This window comes from Piliocolobus tephrosceles, chromosome 10, assembly GCF_002776525.5.
Source record: "Piliocolobus tephrosceles isolate RC106 chromosome 10, ASM277652v3, whole genome shotgun sequence".
NCBI classification, from domain to species: Eukaryota; Metazoa; Chordata; class Mammalia; order Primates; family Cercopithecidae; genus Piliocolobus; species Piliocolobus tephrosceles.
Window position 1 is genome coordinate 126,577,224 of NC_045443.1, and position 18,960 is coordinate 126,596,183.

The 18,960-nt window shown below is 44.5% G+C and overlaps 1 protein-coding gene across 10 annotated transcripts in view; it reads left to right on the top strand.

The window, feature by feature from the left end:
- Window positions 1-18,960, top strand: part of GLT1D1 (glycosyltransferase 1 domain containing 1) — a 128,996-nt gene that overhangs the window by 58,842 nt on the left and 51,194 nt on the right. For 8 of the 10 annotated variants that reach the window (XM_031936400.1, XM_031936395.1, XM_023187257.3 and 5 more), the window contains 2 exons: window positions 7,642-7,737; window positions 8,394-8,443. The exons of 1 other annotated variant lie outside the window; for it this stretch is intronic. In XM_031936400.1, coding sequence (XP_031792260.1) covers window positions 7,642-7,737; window positions 8,394-8,443 — 146 coding nt within the window. The remainder of the gene's footprint in view (window positions 1-7,641; window positions 7,738-8,393; window positions 8,444-18,960) is intronic. One more of the 10 variants, XM_031936396.1, reaches the window with a different exon arrangement.

Here is an 18,960-nt window from a genome sequence, read left to right on the forward strand (position 1 = left end):
TTTATTCCAATACCATGCTGTTTTGTTGCTATAGGTTAATAGTAAGTCTAGAAACGAAGTAGTGTTAGTCAATAACTTTGTTTCAAAATTATTTTAGCTATTCTAGGTTTTTTGCATATCAATTTAAATTTTGGACTCAACTTGTCAATTTCTATAAAATCCTGTTACATTGAACCTCCACCTCCCAGGTTCAAGCGATTCTCCTGCCTCAGCCTCCCGAGTAGCTAGGATTACAGGCATGCCCCATCACACTCGGCTAATTTTCTATAATTTTTGGAGAGGGGGGTTTCACCATGTTGGCCAGGCTGGTCTTGAACTCCTGACCTCAAGTAATCCATCTGCCCCAGCTTCCCAAAGTTCTGGGATTACAGGTATGAGCCACCTCGCCTGGCCTCATGCTGCAAACTTCTAAGAAAAGACTGAAGATGCAAAATCAGTTCTCTGCCCTCAGCCTACAGAAAGACGCCCCAAGTCTGTTTTCATGCTAAAAACTTGAAACAAGAAGACATACATGCAGCCAAAAAACGTATGAAAAAAGTTCATCATCCACCGATCATTAGAGAAATGCAAATCAAAACCACAATGAGAACATCGCACATCAGTCAGATGGCGATTATTAAGAAGCCAAGAAACAACAGATGCTGGCGAGCTTGTGGAGAAATAAGAATGCTTTTACCCTGTTGGTGGGAATGTAAATTAGTTCAACCATTTTGGAAGACAGTGTGGCAATTCCACAGAGATACCATTTGACCCAGCAATCCCATTACTGGGATTATACCCAAAGGAATATAATCATTCTGTTATAAAGATACATACACATGTATGTTCATTGCAGCACTATTCACAATAGGAAAGACATGGAATCAACTCAAATGCAACTTTTATGCAGCCATAAAAAGGAACAAGATCATGTCCTTTGCAGAAACATGGATGAAGCTGGAAGCCATTATCCTCAGCAAACTAAGGCAGGAACAGAAAACCAAACACCGCATGTTCTCACTTATAAGCGGGAGCCGAACAGTGAGAACACACGGACACAGGGAGGGGAACAACACACAGTGGGGCCTGTCAGGGGAGGGCGGGGGTGGGGGCGTCGGGAGAGCATCAGGAAAACTAGCTAATGCGTGCGGGGCTTGATACCTAGGTGATAGGATGATAGATGCAGCAAACCACCATGGCACACGTTTACCTATGCAATCAACCTGGAGATCCTGCACATGTATCCCGGAACTTAAAATAAAATAAAATGAAACAAAAAAGACTTGAAACAAAGCCTCTACCACATACTCTATGTGTCAGTTTTAAGTTCTATTGAAAAAAAAAATTCCAAGCATTTTATCAGAAATGATTTTCGTAGTATACTCATCAATCTCAGCCACACTAGCATGGTTGTTCTCAGTATTACAGATGAACCCATGCGACCTCAGCTGCTTTGTCATGTCAGTTCCATGTACCATTATTCAGAACGAGGGGGCCCATTTTCAATTTCCTGTTGTAAAGCTAGTCTGTCTTCAATCTATCACAGGACGCAATGGCATTGTAACTAAGATTCATCATTTCCAGTGGGAGAATGATTTGTCGTCACGTTCCGTAGTCTCAGGGTTGACTGTTTCGTTGGTCTTGCTATTGAATGATTAAGGGAACAGCCAGGAGATTTTAAACACTCCTTAGAAAGCGTTTTCCTCTGGAGACCTACTTGGCTGCTGCTTAATCTTAATGTGTGCAATTAGAAGTTGTAAATGTATTCAGAATATATGGGCTTAGAGAGACTGGTCGTGGCTCTGGTAGCTGACAGTGGCAGATAATGGCTTAAGGGTAGATGTAGGATTAATCTGTGTCTGTGGTTTTTATGATCAGGCGTCTGTTCGCATTTGTGCCATCGTTTGTCTTTGTCATCTCTCAGGCTCTGGGGATGGGCCGTCCTCATCATCCTTACTTTATCTTCCCTTGGCCTCTGGAGCGTTGGAAACCTGTGACTATGATTTGTCCCTCCCACTTGGAGCTGCAGACAGTGAAAACAGAAGATAGAGTGAAGTTGGTAGAGACTATTAGTGATCAAATACCCTCTGCCTTCTCACCAACTATTAACCTTGAAATCAGGAGGAGTGGGTGGGAAGGGCCTCATTTAACACTGCATGTAAACAGTTGAGTAACTGAGTAGTCACCAGGGTTTGTAGTGTGCTTCTTAAATGTCTGATGTCTGCGTCATGATGCATTCTCCTCTTCCGGCATGTCACAGGTTTTCTGACCATTCTCAATTCTATCTCTAAGCCCCAGCTAACAAATTACTAAGTCTCCTTAATTTAAAACATTAAACTCCTCTTACGCTTACCATTATATCACATGCAAACAGATGAACTAAGAAAAATAAATTGTAAAGCAGGTTAAATGTAGTAAATGGCATTGTTATAATTTTTTCACACGATATTGGCAATAGCTATTCTGATTGAAAGCTCGATGATTAGTTACCTGGTCTTTGAGTTTTTCTGTGCATTTCCAGATACATTTTAAGTGTGATGATTCCATGTTCTGTGAGTTTTGCCTTTAAATTCCAACGACCAACACAATCTAAAGTCATGATTCCTTTCAGGCTATCAAACCTAAAATGTATGAAAGCTTAAATTTGACTGGGTCACTCCTTCCTGTTTTTCTGATTTCTGTTTTATTGTATTTCTAGTTTTATTGCTCATTTCTGTCTCTCTCTTTCTCTCTCTCTCTCTCTTTCTCTCTTTTCATCTCTATCTCTATCTCTCTGTCAACTCTATTTGTATTTCTATAATGGAAACTCAAATTTGCCTAACTCAGATTGTAGCACTTTTCTTCCTCAGGCTAGTCCTAGGAAAACTCACTTGTTTTTCATTTGGAAAACTAGTGTTAGTAGAAGCCTTTATTCTTGCAAAGCCCCCCAAATCAGCTTTTTCAGCTATAATTTAGTAAGTCTAATGTGTTCAACTGAAGTACTTTTTTTTTTTTTGTAATAATAAGTGAAAAATAATGAAGATAGTGGCTGGGCATGGTGGCTCACACCTGTAATCCCAGCACTTTGGGAGGCCGAGGCAGTGGATCACTTGAGGTCGGGAGTTCAAGACCAGCCTGACCAACATGGTGAAACCCTGTCTCTACTAAAAATACAAAAATTAGCCAGGTGTGGTGGCACTTGCCTGTAATCCCAGCTACCTGGGAGGCTGAGACAGGAGAATTGCTTGAACGTGGGAGGGGGAGGTTGCAGTGAGCCGAGATCGCGCTGTTGCACTCCAGCCTGGACAGCAAAAGTGAAACTTTATCAAGAAAGAAAGAAAAAGAAAATAATAAAGACAGCTTCTAGGATGGAATACAGGACATAGAGACCGCCTCAGCATGGATTGGGCTTCTGTTCCTGAGCCCGCCCATGACTCATGCTTGGGAGATGAAGCAACGTGGAATGGAGCTGTTGGCAGCAATATGCCAGATCGTGAAAACAACACATTTTGTTTTGAAGATAAAAATACCGTTCTCCAGGAAATGGTTCTATCGGAAAGACATGTAAATGTGTGCATTTGTTAAGTGACGAGTTCAAATCTTGACTCATGGATAAACTAGACGTTAGAGGAAAGGCAAAGGTAATAAAAATAAGTTTGGTGTTAAAAGGAGAAGACAAAATTTACTAAAAAAATTAGTGAGGTATGTGCCTTGCCTCTGAGCATCAGCAGGCCAACCTTATTTAATAGTTCTTTGTTAAAAGCTAAGAATTTATACCACCTTAAAGCTGTCAGGGGCTTTAGGGAGCCTGAAATGTAATTCATCAGAGTTGATGCTTACGTGCGATGAGCCTGAGCCCTTGAACACTTGATCAGGATTTTTCCTCTGTAATCTTTATTTTCAGTGAATGATATTTTAGTATGTGGAAAGTGCACATAAGCTACTCAAATCCAAATGCTGTCTCTGCCTTTTAGTTTTTTTTTTTTTTTTAAACCTAAAGACAAGGCTACAGCCTTTTATTCTATCATTTTCTAATTTATTTTCCTATATTCCGATTACACTTAATCTCCAACCCGGGAGGAAGACGAGGAGAGAGGAAAGGAATATAGGATTCCCTCCATCTCCCTGCAGTGTCTCGCAGGTCAGGGGTCTCATAATGAATTGAGTAGGTTAGGGACCAGCACTTTTAAACATTGAAGTGAAATCAAATAGAAAACATCAAAGTGGCTTGCATGTAGTCAGCCTACAGTATGTTTTTAATCATATATAAACTCAGTGTCTATGTATGTGTATGTGTGTATTTATATATCTCGTGTGACTGAGTTACAACACAATATGTTTATCTTACCGTATGTCATAGTCAAAATACTCTGAAAATCAATATTGTACCTTATGGGTTACTCTCTTCTCAGGGCCATCTTTCCAAAGGATCCCAGGACAGGGGTAGTTGGAGGGCCACTTGTTTACAGCCTACGTGACCAAAATGCCAATGTGTCTTCAGAGCCTCGAGTTCTCAGTAGCTAAGTGTGTCAGAGTACAGGAACAAAATAGGTTTCCATCACTCATACTTCTCACACAGAAAAAATAAAGAATTAAACAGTCTCTTCACCTTGACGTCACCTGTGTTCTTCACACAGTGTTCTGAATACCATCTCTGGATGCCATCTTTGTAGATTGTTGGTTTGTTTGACATCTCCTTTTTTTTTCCCCAATTCGGTCATATCGATTCTCGACTTTCCCCCTCTTTTTGGTACATCTGTGATTCTCCTTGTACCTTCCTTCTCTCCCTCCTCCTCCTGCTGTGTATGTGAATAGATATTCGTGCACATCAAGAATGTGATGGAAGTGACGTTGCTTCTTCTCAGTGTATCACATCTGAATATGTAAAGCATCAGCTTGTCCCAATAACGGAGCTCTTTTTCTGACTATGTAAACTCTGTGTGTGTGTCTGTGTGTATACACCAGCCATGTGTGCTGAGCTAAGGCTTCCTCCCTTAGTTAAGCTGGTATCCCCTGGTTTCTCCGTGTACTGTACTGGCATTATATTTCCTTTGTAATTAATAAGTAATTTTTGAGAGGGTGCTCTTAATCTCTATCCTCATCAAACTTTCACTTGCAAATTGTAGCCTTCATTAGTGGCTCTTGCCTAGCAGTGTAGGCTCACACTGTTTCTCCTTCCTGACATCGCAATCTTGAAAAGTTTTCTTCGTTTTTAAAAATCATGTATTAAAATGAATAGCTTGACTCTTGACCTCATATTCAAATGCCTAACCTCAAATTCTTCTGCCCTCCAATTCAAAATTCTGCATGTAGCGTCTAGCTTAGACTTTTGGTCAAACAAGGACTCACTAAGGTTTGCATTTCTAAAGTTAGCTTCAGGATACTTGGAATATTAAGGAAACGTCCAGGTGTGGTGGCTCATGCCTGTAATCCCAGTGCTTTGGGAGGATGAGGCCAGTGGATCATCTGAGGTCAGGAGTTCGAGCCCAGCCTGGACAACATGGTGAAACTTTGTCTCTCCCAAAAATACCAAAAAGAGCCGGGCATGGTGACCTGTGCCTGTAGTCTCCCCTCGGGAAGCTGAGGCAGGAGAATCGCTTGAACCCAGGAGGCAGAGGTTGCAGTGAGCAGAGAACGCACCACTGCACTCCAGCCTGGGCCATCGAGCAGTGGCCTGGAGCAGTGGCTCATGCTTGTACTCCTAACACTGTGGGAGGCCAAGTTTGGCAGATCACTTGAGGTCAGGAGTTGGAGATCAGCCTGACCAACATGGCGAAACCCCATCTCTACTAAAAATACAAAAATTAGCTGGGCATAGTGGTATGTGCCTGTAATCCCAGCTAGTTGGGAGGCTGAGGGATGAGAATTGCTTGAACCGGGGAGGTGGAGGTTGCATTGAGCCGAGATGGTGCTACTGCACTCCAGCCTAGTTGACAGAGTGAGACTTGACCTCAGGTGATCTGCCCACCTTGGGCTCCCAGAGTGCTGGGATTACAGGCATGAGCCACCACGCCCCACCCCTACTCTTACTTTTATATTAATTTCCTTGCTGTAAACTAATTATTTCTGGTGGGGAAAATGGAGCTGAGCTCAGGCTGTAAAGTGCAACTTCACCTCTGCTGCAAAGAAAAAGGATGAGGCAAGGGGGAACTGACTGAACTATGACTGAAATAGGAGCCAGACATTCTAGAAAAGATTTAGATACAATTCCAGATAGGAGGTATAATGTCTTGATAAAACTAGAAAAATGGTTTATATATTAATGTCCTCATGAACTCATATATACATAGAGAGATCCACACGCCTAAAGAAACGCATGTCCTGGAATTAAACCAAATGCCCATCAATGATAGACTGGATCAAGAAAATATGGTACATATACATCATGGAATACTATGCAGCCATAAAAAGGAACGAGATCATGTCCTTTGCAGGGACATGGATGGAGTTGGAAGCCATTATCCTCAGCAAACTAACGCAGGCAGAGAAAACTAAACACCGCATGTTCTCACTTATAAATGGGAGCTTAATGATAAGAACACAGGGACACATGGGGGAAGGACACGCTAGGGCCTGTCGGAGGGTTGGGGGTGGCAGGAGGGAAACCATCAGGAAGAATAGCTAATGGATGTTTGGGCTTAACACCTAAGTGATTGGATAATCTGTGTAGCAAACCACCACGGCACATTGTTAACCTATGTAATAAACATGCGCATCCTGCGCATGTACCCAGAACTTAAAATAAAAGTTGAAGAAAAAATAAACAAACACATGTCCATAGGCATGAAAAGAAAATGTATACAGATATCAAACCATCACATTGTACACCTCACATACGTATAATTTTTGTCAATTATAACTCAATAAATATGGAAAAAGTAAAAAAATAAAATAAAAAAATATGTGTATATATGAACAAAAGAAAGAAGCAGCATTGTTTCCCAGGTTGGAATCTGTCACTAAGGCTACTTGTGGTGGATGGCCACAGTCTTTGCAGCCCTTCCCACCGGAAGTGGAACGGTTCTCTGTACCCTAAGACCCTGGCTGGCCTGGGACTTCCGATGGCCAATAGAGTCAGTGGCAGTGGCCATATGTGATTTCCAAGCCTGGGCTGGGGAAGACTTCATGTTTCCCACTCTCCCCGCTGCCCCGTTCACACCAGTACCCTCTAATCTGACCCTGCAACCTCTGTTCTCATTCTTAAGAATGAGGCTTTTTGGCCGGGCATGGTGGTTCACCAGGATCACTTGAAGTCAGGAGTTCAAGACCAGCCAGGCCAAAATGGTAAAACCCCATCTCTACTAAAAATACAAAAATTAACTGGGTGTGGTGGCGGAGGCCTGTAATCCCAGCTACTCAGGAGGCTAAGGCAGGAGAATCACTTGAACCTGGGAGGAGGAGGTTGCAGTGAGCTGAGATTGCACCACTGCACTCAGCCTGGGTGACAGGGCAAGACTCTGTCTCCAAAAAAAAAAAAAAAGTAAGAGTAGGAGCGGCTGGCCTCGAAGTCAGAGGCCTCCAGTTCTGAGTGCATCCATGATATCATGGCTGCTACAGCATCCAGAGCCCCCCTACTGAAAACACTCTGAACTCTTCTCTGTAATCTGAGTGCATCCATGATACCATGGCTGCTACAGCATCCAGAGCCCCCCAGTGAAAACACTCTGAACTCTTCTCTTACAGAGATTAACCAAAGTGCTGATAATTTGCACATATTTCTTCTGATATGTGGACTTCGACAAGTTAAGGATCCTCTCTATCTGGTGGATGCATTTTCAGGTGTGTTTGCTGGCTGCCTTCCTCCACTGTGTATGGAATTCCGTGTGGGCGCCCATCTCCGCATTTCCGTCTTCAGGGCTCTGAGTTTTCTTTCCTCATTCTTTGCACATGAGCAGAACTGTTTCTAGATTGTTACTTTGGAAAAGAACAGAAAAATAATGTATGGGATCAGCAGCTCTTTGGAGGAATTTCCGTTTAGTTTTCCACTGTCCTGTGCCCTCAGGTTCTGAGAAATTCATAAAAATAGCAAATAATTATAAGACTAAAAGAATTTTACCTGAAAATATTTCACACATGCCGATTTGTGTGATGCATTTGGAGTTTTATTTATTGTTTAAGATGATCTATATAGTCTTTGGTATATTCCAAAGCCACATTGAATTATGGTGATATTGGAGAGTAGTCCTAGTTATTCAGTAAATTCAAAATCTGGACAATGGATAATACTGTAGAAAAAAATTCTACTTAAAATCATAACATGTCAAATACAGAAATTCTAAAGAAATGTAATTTAAATTGACTAATACTATGAATGAAAGCCAAATGATATGAACTAATTTATATTATTGAGAAATTTATATTGAAGTTAATTGTGCTTGCAGCTGTGATGTAAAACCATTTTAAGTGTTCGTTTCGTCTTCTTTTTTCTTCCCAAGAATGGCATCAGGAGGAGCCCAGTGTGTACCTGGTGATTGCAGGCCCCGAAGTAAGTTGATGTGCAGTAAACATTTATCTCATCTGTTTTCCTCTTTATATTTTTCATGTGTTTTCTACAATTAGTTTACTTTGCTCTTCTTTTTTTTTGAGGCGGAGTCTCGCTCTGTTGTAGTGGCGCGATCTCAGTTTATGGCAAGCTCCGCCTCCCGGGTTCACGCCATTCTCCTGCCTCAGCCTCCCGAGTAGCTGGGACTACAGGCGCCCGCCACCACGCCTGGCTAACTTTTTGTGTTTTTAGCAGAGACAGGGTTTCACCGTGTTAGCCAGGATGGTCTTGATCTCCTGACCTCATGATCTGCCTGCCTCATCTTCCCAAAATGCTGGTATTACACGTGTGAGCCACCGCGTCTGGCCTACATCACTCTTCTTACCAAGTGGGTTTTCCTCTTTTAAAGTAAATGAAGTCAGTTTGCCTCTTAAAAAATGAAAACTAGACCAAGGTTACAGATCATTACGACGACAATGAATCTTTATGACTAATTTATTGCTACAAAGGATAACTAATAACTTGTATGGAAATACAGAGGAGTCTGGCGGGGCGCACTGGCTCATGCTTGTAATCCCAGCAACTTTGGGAGGCTGAGGCCGGTGGATCACCTGAGGGCAGGAGTTCGAGATCAGCCTGGACAACGTGGTGAAACCCCTGTCTCTACTAAAAATACATTTAGCCGGGCATAGTGGTGGGTGCCTGTAATCCCAGCTACTCAGGAGGCTGAGGCAGGAGAATCGCTTGAACCTGGGAGGTGGAAGCTGCAGTGAGCTAAGATCACACCACTGTACTCCAGCCTGGGCGACAGAGCAAGACTCTGTCTCAAAAGAAAAGAAAAAAGAAAAGAAATACATAGGAGTCCTATAAAAAGAAAATTAAAGTTATATAAAGTGAAAATTAGTTTAATTTGCTGCATAAGACAAATATTATATGTGATCCAAATTGTCTTTGAAATTTCCTTAAATTGCTCAACAAACTTGGTGCCATTCCTTCCACCTAGCATCAGATGGCAGGTGACACCTTTGGGAGTCTTGTTGTGTGGAAAATGAGTATCTGTAAATCCGAGAAACACGCTGGGATGGGAGACCATGGTGGCCGTGACCGAGGAATGGAGCCCCCGGGAGCCACTTGCAGACGCCACCTCCTATTCTGTGGGGACTCTGGGATATTCACTCATGCCTCACCAGATCAGGATCCAACACGTGCTGTGTTCCACGTCGGTCCTAATAGAAGTCCCAAGCGCTTAGGATTCACAGAATCTGTGGCTGCACTGGTCATATCGTGAAAATGAGCTCGTCTTTACTCCAAGTGGTTTGGAAAACAGAATACGCCTAGTTTTCCAGCCAGACGGGGTGAACCGCTGCCAGTGGCAGCTCCATGTCTTTGTGGGGTTTCTTTTCTTTTTTTTTTTTTTTTTTGAGACGGAGTTTTGCTCCTATCACCCAGGTTGACAATGGCGTGATCTCGGCTCACTGCAACCTCTGCCTCCTGGGTTCACATGATTCTCCAGCCTCAGTCTTCCTAGTAGCTGGGATTACAGGCACCCGCCACCACACCTGGCCAATTTTTGTATTTTTAGTAGGGACAGGGTTTCACCATGTTGGCCAGGCTGGTCTCGAACTCCTGAGCTCAGGCGATCCACCCGCTTTGGCCTCCCAAACTGCTGGGATTCCAGACTTGAGTCACCGCACCTGGCCTCTTTGTGGGGTTTCTGTTCCAAGGTGGCTGCTGTGGCCTGAGTGTGTGCATCCCTCCAAATTCCTATGTTGAAACCTATTCCCCAGTGTGAGGGTATTAGGAGGTGGGGCCTTTGGGGGTGGTTCAGGCATGAGGGCAGATTCGTGCCCATTAGGGAGGCCCCAGAGAGCTGCCTCGCTCCTTCCACCAAGCGAGGACACGGGGAGCATCTGGATGGGAAGCAGGCCTCGCAGACACCCATCTTTCCCACACCTCGATGTTCCTGTTGTTTGTCAGCCGCTGCTTTATGGTATTTTGCAATAGCAGCTGCCATGGACTAAGACAGCTGCCTGGTCTGCAGTGTTAGGTAAAAGTCTGTGTGGCTGCGCTGGTCATCTCATGAGAAGGAGCTTTGCATAGACTCCAGGCAGTTTGAAAAGCAAGACACACTTAGCGTTTCCAGTCAGATGGGGTGTACCACTGGCAGTGACAACTCCGTTTCTTCGGGGGGGTTCTGTTTCCGGTCCCTAAAGCAGCAGTGTCCCTGAAAATCTGAGTGAAGGGAACTCTACACAACTGCCGGGAGCCTTGTCTGTTTTGTGATTCTTCTTTATATAGTTTTTTCTAGTTCCCTAGGGACCCATAAAAGCATAACATGGAGTTACAAGCTTTTCTCAGTATTTTCAAAGGCTTTTGGAAATATCTACCTGGAAAGGGCCACATAAGGATTAAAAATGTCAAGGGCTAGGCCAGGTGTGATGGCTCAGGCCTGTAATCCCAGCACTTTGGAATGCCAAGAGAGGCTGATCACCTGAGGTCAGGAGTTTGACACCAGCCTGGCCAACATGATGAAGCCCCATCTCTACTAAAAGTACAAAAATTAAAAATACAAATATTAGCCAGGCATGGTGGCCTGCCCCTGTAATCCCAGCTCCTCAGGAGGCTGAGGCATGAGAATCACTTGAACCTGGGAAGCAGAGGTTGCAGTGAGCCGAGATTGCACCACTGCACTGCAGCCTGGGTGACAGAGCAAGATTCCATTTCAAGACAGACAAACAATAACACCAAGGGCTAGAATCTGTATGGCCACATTGAATACCATATGGAAGATAAATTACACTTAAATGTGGCAGTTCGTTAACACACACCCACATATACACATACACACATATGTGCGTGCACGTGCACACGCACACGCATTTTTTTTTTTTCGAGATGGAGTCTCGCTCTGTCGCCCAGGCTGGAGTTTAGTGGCGCGATCTCCGCTCACTGCAAACTCCGCCTCCCGGGTTTACACCATTCTCCTGCCTCAGCCTCCCGAGTAGCTGGGACTACAGACACCCGCCACCTCGCCCGGCTAGTTTTTTGTATTTTTTAGTAGAGACGGGGTTTCACCGTGTTAGCCAGGATGGTCTCGATCTCCTGACCTCGTGATCCGCCCGTCTCGGCCTCCCAAAGTGCTGGGATTACAGGCGTGAGCCACTGTGCCCAGCGTACACACACGTTAAGTGCTAGCATTGTAGTAGTGACAAGATAATTCCCAGTGCACTCATTCCTGTTAAGTCCCATAGAGGTACTGTTATCATTATTACTTTTAAAAATTCTTGTTTCATTTTTCTGTTTGAAGAACACTGAAACGAAAACTTCTAGTTTGATGCTAAAATTCTGGCTAATCAAGAGAGGAGGCCTCAGACGTGGAGCCATGGGCAGGCAACAATAGTATCTAGCAGGCATTGAATAATGTGGTTTTCTTTTTCATTGTTTTCATTCTGATGATCACATCCCATTTATAATGTTTGATACCGGCTTTCCAATTACGAAAATTTCCTTTCAAAATAAATTGACTTCACAGAAAGTATTAAATAATCAGCGGTGCATATAGATATGACAAACTATGAAAGTGCATGCGACTAGCCAAAGTTTGGGAGAGTTCTGTACGGCATTAGCGTGTGGGCTGGAAATACTCACAAAGAACCCCTGCTGGAGAAGAACATCCAAACACTGAACTGACTATCATCTGGTCGCAATGTCTGGCTTTTTCTGGATCACATTTCCTTTCCAGGAAGCTGGTATGGGGGGCAAATGCAGGGGTACACAGCACTGGGTATGTGACAGAGCCCTCTTCCAGAGAAGTAAAGGCTCATTGTGCACATGTACCCTAGAACATAAAGTATAATAAAAAATAATAATATTTATATATCTATAAAAAAAAAAAGACTCGGGGCACAGGTGAGCTGATTGCAGAGGCGGGAGAAGAGAGAGCTGCTGGAACAAAGGACACTGCCTGGGCTGGTCTTTCCTCTTTAACTTGGCTGCCTGCTGATGAGGGAGCAGTTACTCTGTTTCTTAATGACTTCTTAAGTAATAGTCTTTTAGGAGAGATGCCATCGTTGCTGCTGTTGTTTTCATATGAAGCAATCAGAAATGTTTTTCACTTCCCGGAGGAAATATGTCTCTTCTACCACCTTTTTTTTTTTTTTTCTTTTTTATTTTCATGAGACGGAGTCTTGCTCTGCCGCCCAGCCTGGAGTGCAATGGCGTGATCTCAGCTCACAGCAACCTCCGCCTCCTGGGTTTGAGCGATTCTTCTGCCTCAGACTCCTTAGTAGCTGGGACTACAGGCATGTGCTACCACGCCTGGCTAATTTTTTGTATTTTTAGTAGAGTCGGGGTTTCACCATGTTGGCCAGGATGGTCTCAATCTCCTGACCTTGTGATCCGCCCACCTCGGCTTCCCAAAGTGCTGGGATTACATGCCTGAGCCACTGCGCCCAGCCCTTTTTTTTTTTTTTTTTTTTTTTTTGAGACGGAGTCTGGCTCTGCCACCCAGGCTGGAGTGCAGTGGTGCGATCTCGGCTCACTGCAACCTCCACCTCCTGGGTTCAAGCGATTCTCCTGTCTGAGCCTCCCGAGTAGTTGGGATTACAAGTGCCCACTGATTTGTTTTTCTAAGACCACCAGAGTGGGCACAAAAGAACCAGCGAGTAGGCAAGGCTAAAAGCAAAACTGCAAATTTATTCTTTGGTCATCTAGCTTCAGGGACCGGAGCTGGGGGCGGGGCAGGGGGGAGTGGAGTTTCCAATACAGTCCCCACAGGAGTGGGGGCTGAGAAAGCCCACTCCCGGCGCATCTGCTGGGAGCGACTTTTCTAGGAGTGGAAGGGCAATAGGCGGGGCACGGGCATGTCGGGGGAGGGGGGGGCGCTCCGCAGGTGCCACCAGGTAAATCTTGGTCTCCTCGGATTGACATCACCTGGTGCATGCCTGATTAATCTGCACCTTCCGGGACGTCAGCTGCATTCTCGCACACATGGGAAGAGTTGGTGGTGAAGAAGAACCCGGAAGTGCACCATCCTGCCTCCGTTCGTCCAAACACCCACCACCACGCTCAGCACATTTTGTATTTTTAGTTGAGATGGGGTTTCACCATGTTGGCCAGGCTGGTCTGGAACTCCTGACCTCTAGTGATCCGCCTGCCTCGGCCTCCCAAAGTGCTGGGATTACAGGTGTGAGCCACCGCGCCTGGCCCCTTTCTACCGCTTCTTTATGGAACACAGCACCTCCCCTCTGACTTTGGTCTGCCTGCTTTGGAAAGCACAGTGAGTGTAAAAAGTGTTTGTCTTCCCTCCTAAAATGGCTGTTAGGAATCTTGTCCCTGCAGGGCTGGGAGCTGACTCTGCAGGAGAGGCCACAAGTCCAGAGGCCGCCTCTTTTTATTTGAAGGGGTGAATGTGTGTGTGTGTTTATTAAAAATAACGCCAGTGAAATGCCTTTATTTTTAAGGGCTGGGAACTAACTAAACACTGTGTGCATGTGAGCATACGTGCACGTGCACACACACACACACCCTGTTGGCCTTGTATGTCCTACAAAATGCACCTCTGTATTTTCTTTCCTTTCCTAATTCTGGAAGGAGGTCATTGCAAAATGGTTTTGAGCAAGGATTGCCATGGCTTTGCCTGTTGAGGAGTTGACAGGGACTTGACTTTCCAGGATTAGGGAACAGACGGGGGCATGGGGCTGGCTGAAGGTGCTGCCGGCTCCTGTCGGTGATGGAAAGCCCCGTCTGGGGAACCTTTAGCTCCGCCATGGTTTCCAGAGGGCCCCCTCTCCATTTCCAAGCTAGTCTAACACATCTGTAACATATCTGATGACAAGATACGTGGTAGGCAAGTCCAGGTCCCAGATGAGTCCCCTGGAGCCCACACCCCCAACTAGATCGCCGTCCCTGAAACCTCCATGTCCCCGTCTGGAGCTGCACGTCCAGCCCAGCATGTTCGTTGGCTTGGGTGGAACAGAGAACACAAAGTAGTGAGAGGAAAGGATAGCTGGGAGAGGCAGCGCTGCAGCAGAGTGTCCGAGACCCGGGTGGGAAGGACGGTGGTCTGAGAGTTTTTTTAATTCATTGCCATAAATTATTAAGAATTCTAAAGCACCTCTTTCATGAGGCACTTTGCTATCTATAATTAAAGCCGTCCTAGGAAAGGGAAAAGTGCACCCTTTGGTTATGGATTTGTTGCTTAAGCAAACAGGTCATAAGCGCCAGGTTTGTGCCTGTTTACACGTAGCCCCGAGCTGTCCTGGGATTTGCTGAAACTGAGGCTTCCACATCCAATCGTGGTTTACAGCGAGGCCGCCAGTCTTGCCAGCCTCGGTGGGCCTTTAGCAGAAGCAAAGGCTCTGGGCACGACCCTACTTTAAGATCTCGGCCTTGTCGAAGGTCTTTCAAATCTAAGGGAAAAGCAACAGCCACCACCACAAAAACCTTGACGTCATCTCAGTGGATGAAATAATTTGAGTTTCTACATTTCTAAGGCCGCACTGAATCTAACAAATTACAAGCCCCATCCCATAACTTGTTTACTTCTTGGTTCCCTCTGTCCCACTGAAGCCTCCCAGACTGGGTGCCTCACAGAATGGGTGCCTCTGGGCACGTGTTTCAGTGCCTCGCACGCTGCAGATAGGCTGGCGTCTTCACGTGTTGTTTGTTTTTAACTGTAAGCAGGGTGCCCCTCCTCTCTGGGAGAGACAGCTCTTAGGAAGTGGGGGAGCCCTGTGTCCTAAACGCCCTGTTTCTCAGTGTCCATGGTGTCAATGCGTTACCAAGGCCAGTTTCCAGTTCCTCAGCCGACATCACTGAACACAGAGTGGGGAAGCGACGTGGGTATACGCAGGCAGTGCCCGTGCGCAGGCAGAGCCGATTCCCACGCACGCATTTTACACGGTAACCCGCCACACGCGCACACACCCACACACGTGCACGTCAGAAACAAGCTCTATTAAATAATACGCTTTCTTTTACTTCATGCAGTTCATGCATTCTGATTTTTAAAAAACTGTTCCGGGCTGCTCTTTGTGATGATATGCCGTTCTATTCTATGCCATTTTGAGAAATGCTTGTTTTTATTTTACCCCAAAATTGATTTTGTAATTTGCTACCTGGGGTGTAGTTTGAAAAGCTGTGACTTGGGCGACCCCGGATGGAGGGTCTGTGTGTGAGTCTGTGGGTGTGTTGGACCTCCCAAAGGTATTCTCTGGTTAGGGCCAGCGCACTTGCTGCTTCCTTGGGGTGCAATTCTCTCTCTGCAGACCTCAGTCTGGCTCAGATGCCACCCTCTCAGATATGCTTCTCCTGAGTACTCAACTGAAACTCCCCATCTTCCGTCGTGATTAGAACATTTCCAAACATTGGTTAATTTTTAGAGTCAAGCATTCAATTTAACATCATTTCTGAATACAGAACTAGGAGGGGACTAAGACGATTTCATGCTTCAAGTTGACTGTTGCCTGCAGTGTGACTAGTGTACATTCTGAAGACTGGGAGGTGGATCTGAGAAGTGGGTGAGAGGTCAAGTCTTGGGACACATTAAAATTCTTATTGGAAAAACTATGGCATACATTAGATTTAACACCCTAAATCTCACCACTATTTGTGACATCCAACGGGAACGCACTCTGCTTTGGCCCATTTCTTTCTCTGTTAACTGCAAAGCTCAATGAACACACCGTTTAGGTATCAGCTAGACACTTTGGAGGGCTGGAGCTTTTCCAGGTCATGTTCGGTGCCACTTAGTACAAAATTGCATTGACTTACTGTGTCTTCAAAGAGACAGTCTTTTTTTTTTTTTTTTTTTTTTTTTTAGATTGTTGCTCTGTTGCCCAGGCTGGAGTGACGTGGCACGATCTTGGCTCACTGCAACCTCCACCCCCTGGGTTCAAGCGATTCTCCTTCTGAGCATCTGGAATTATAGACACGTGCCACCATACCTGGCTAATTTTTTTTTTTTTTTTTTAGATGAGGTCTTGCTCTGTCACCCAGGCTGGAGTATAGTGGTGCAATCTCAGCTCACTGCAAACTCCACCTCCCGAGTACATGCCATTCTCCTGCCTCAGCCTCCTGAGTAGCTGGGATTACAGGCATGTGCCAGCACACCCAGCGAATTTGGAGATTTTAGTAGAGATGAGTTTTCACCATGTTGGCCAGGCTGGTCTCAAACACCTGACCTCAAACGATCCGCCCGCCTCAGCTTTCCAAAAGAATTACATACATGAGCCACTGCGCCGGGCTACTCTACCATTTTATAAAGCACTGGTAGAGTAGAAAATGCAAATTAAAAAGCAGATAGATGATATTCAAAGAAAGCCTGGGTGACAGAGTGACTCTCAAAAAAAAAAAAAAAAAGTAGTAGAGATGTTCTTAGATTGCCTAAAATGTCACTGAGGCTGCATTTTTAAAATATATTTGTTTGTTTATGTATTTATTTGTAGAGATGGAATCTCACTATGTTTCTCAGGCTGATCTGGAAGTCCTGGTCTCAAGCAATCCTTCCACCTTAGCCTCCCAAGTCATTGGGACTGCAGGCTTATGCCATCATGCCTAGTACTGTTTTAGTTTTTAGATGCCACACACATGTTTATTTTTGTGTTAATTCTTAGCAAGAACTTTTTAAAAAGATGGGTCGTAGTCTCGTATGAAATCCATGCAATCATTCAGTGCTAACCGCTGGCAAGTTAGTTAACACTCCTAGACCACAGCCACATGGCTGCGTAGTAGAGTGGTCACACACATGTCATGGACTCTGGATCCAGCTACCTGGGTGCATAGTCCATCCCTCAGTTTCCCCATCTGTAAAACGGGGATGACTGAGCTAATACTACCTGCCTCACAGTTAGCAGCGGGGAGTCGATGAGTGAAGACTTAGACGGTACCTGGAATAGCGCCTCGTTCCTAGGCAGCATCCTGTGAGTGTTAAATAAAATATCGTTTCATGCTGATGTTTCTTTTCTGCTTTGACATGCTGAGATTCTGTTTTAGCTGCAGGACGGTTTGAGCGTGGCTTTGGTTTTCTATTAAAATGTCTTTGATCTCTCAGCTCAACCATTTCAACGAAGCATATGGTGTCTGCTTGCAGGGGATCTTGTGTGGGTGCATTTTCTGGTGCTCTTTGATAAGGAGCAGGGTATGAACATTTGGTTTGAGCATGACAGCTTAATGACTTTCCACGATAACTTCTTATATCAAAGATTATTTCCCTTAAGCCTAGGAGTTGAAACAATGTATTTTGCTCTAGAAAATAAATAAGCTTGGAAGGAGGAAATGAGAATTATCATTGTGGCTTGCGATGCTTTTGCCTTTTAAAATTTCATGACATGTGCTTTCATTAAATACAAATATCCCCCCTTCTTTTTTTCTTTATCTCGCACTTTGTTCTACGTGGCTTCACTAAGAAATTTGAAAGTGAACTGATGTGGAAGGTAAATCCAGAAAAATGTAATGCAGTTTTTAGTTTCAACTTGAAAGTTGCTGTTATGCCTTCAGTTAAGTTTTAGATGAAGTGTTTTTGTGGTTTTATACAATTTGATTTTTTCCTTGATAAATTATTTTTCGCTGAATAGTTATTCATGAGAGCAGAGGCATGCTAATAACTTAAAATAAGAGAAATTTCTAACTAAAAATACTCATGAAATGTGATTTTGAAAATTAGTACGTAGAGCCCAAAAAAGCCTTTCATTGGACTGTGTGCTTTTTCATGGTAAGATATTGTGGATAAAGAGTAATTCAGTTGTTTAGGATAATTCGAGCAAAAGGCATCAGCAATGGGAAACGGAAAAGTGGGGTCAGCCGGAGATCATTCTTTTTGCAGATATTATGAGCACAGAACTGTACGCAGGGCCCTGTGCATGGCCTTGGGAGGGACATGGAGATACGAGGAGAATGTGGGCAGGTATCAAAAGAGATTGGTCCCTGTGGTAGGTGTTATGATAGCGTGGGGTGGAGATGTTACATCTGGACAGGGTGATGGGAAAGTGTCTCAGAGAGGGGGCATTGCCTTCATCTCAGAGGATGGATAGGTTTTGGGGACAGAGGATGACACTCCTAGTAGAGAGAATGTAGGGACACAGACACTGATATGGTTTGGCTGTGTCCCCACCCAAATCTCATCTTGAATTGCAATCCCATAATCTCCACGTGTCCCGGGAGGTCATTGAATTGTGGGGGTGGTTACCCTCATGCTGTTCTTGTGATAGTAAGTTCTCAAGATCTGATGGCTTTTTTTTTTTTTTTTTTTTTTTTATTTTTTTTATTTTTATTTTTAGGTTACATGTGCATAACGTGCAGGTTTGTTACATATGTATATATGTGCCATGTTGGTGTGCTGCACCCATCAACTCATCAGCACCCATCAATTCATCATTTATATCAGGTATAACTCCCCAATGCAATCCCTCCCCCCTCCCCCCTCCCCATGATAGGCCCCATTGTGTGATGTTCCCCTTCCCGAGTCCAAGTGAGCTTATTGTTCAGTTCCCACCTATGAGTGAGAACATGCAGTGTTTGGT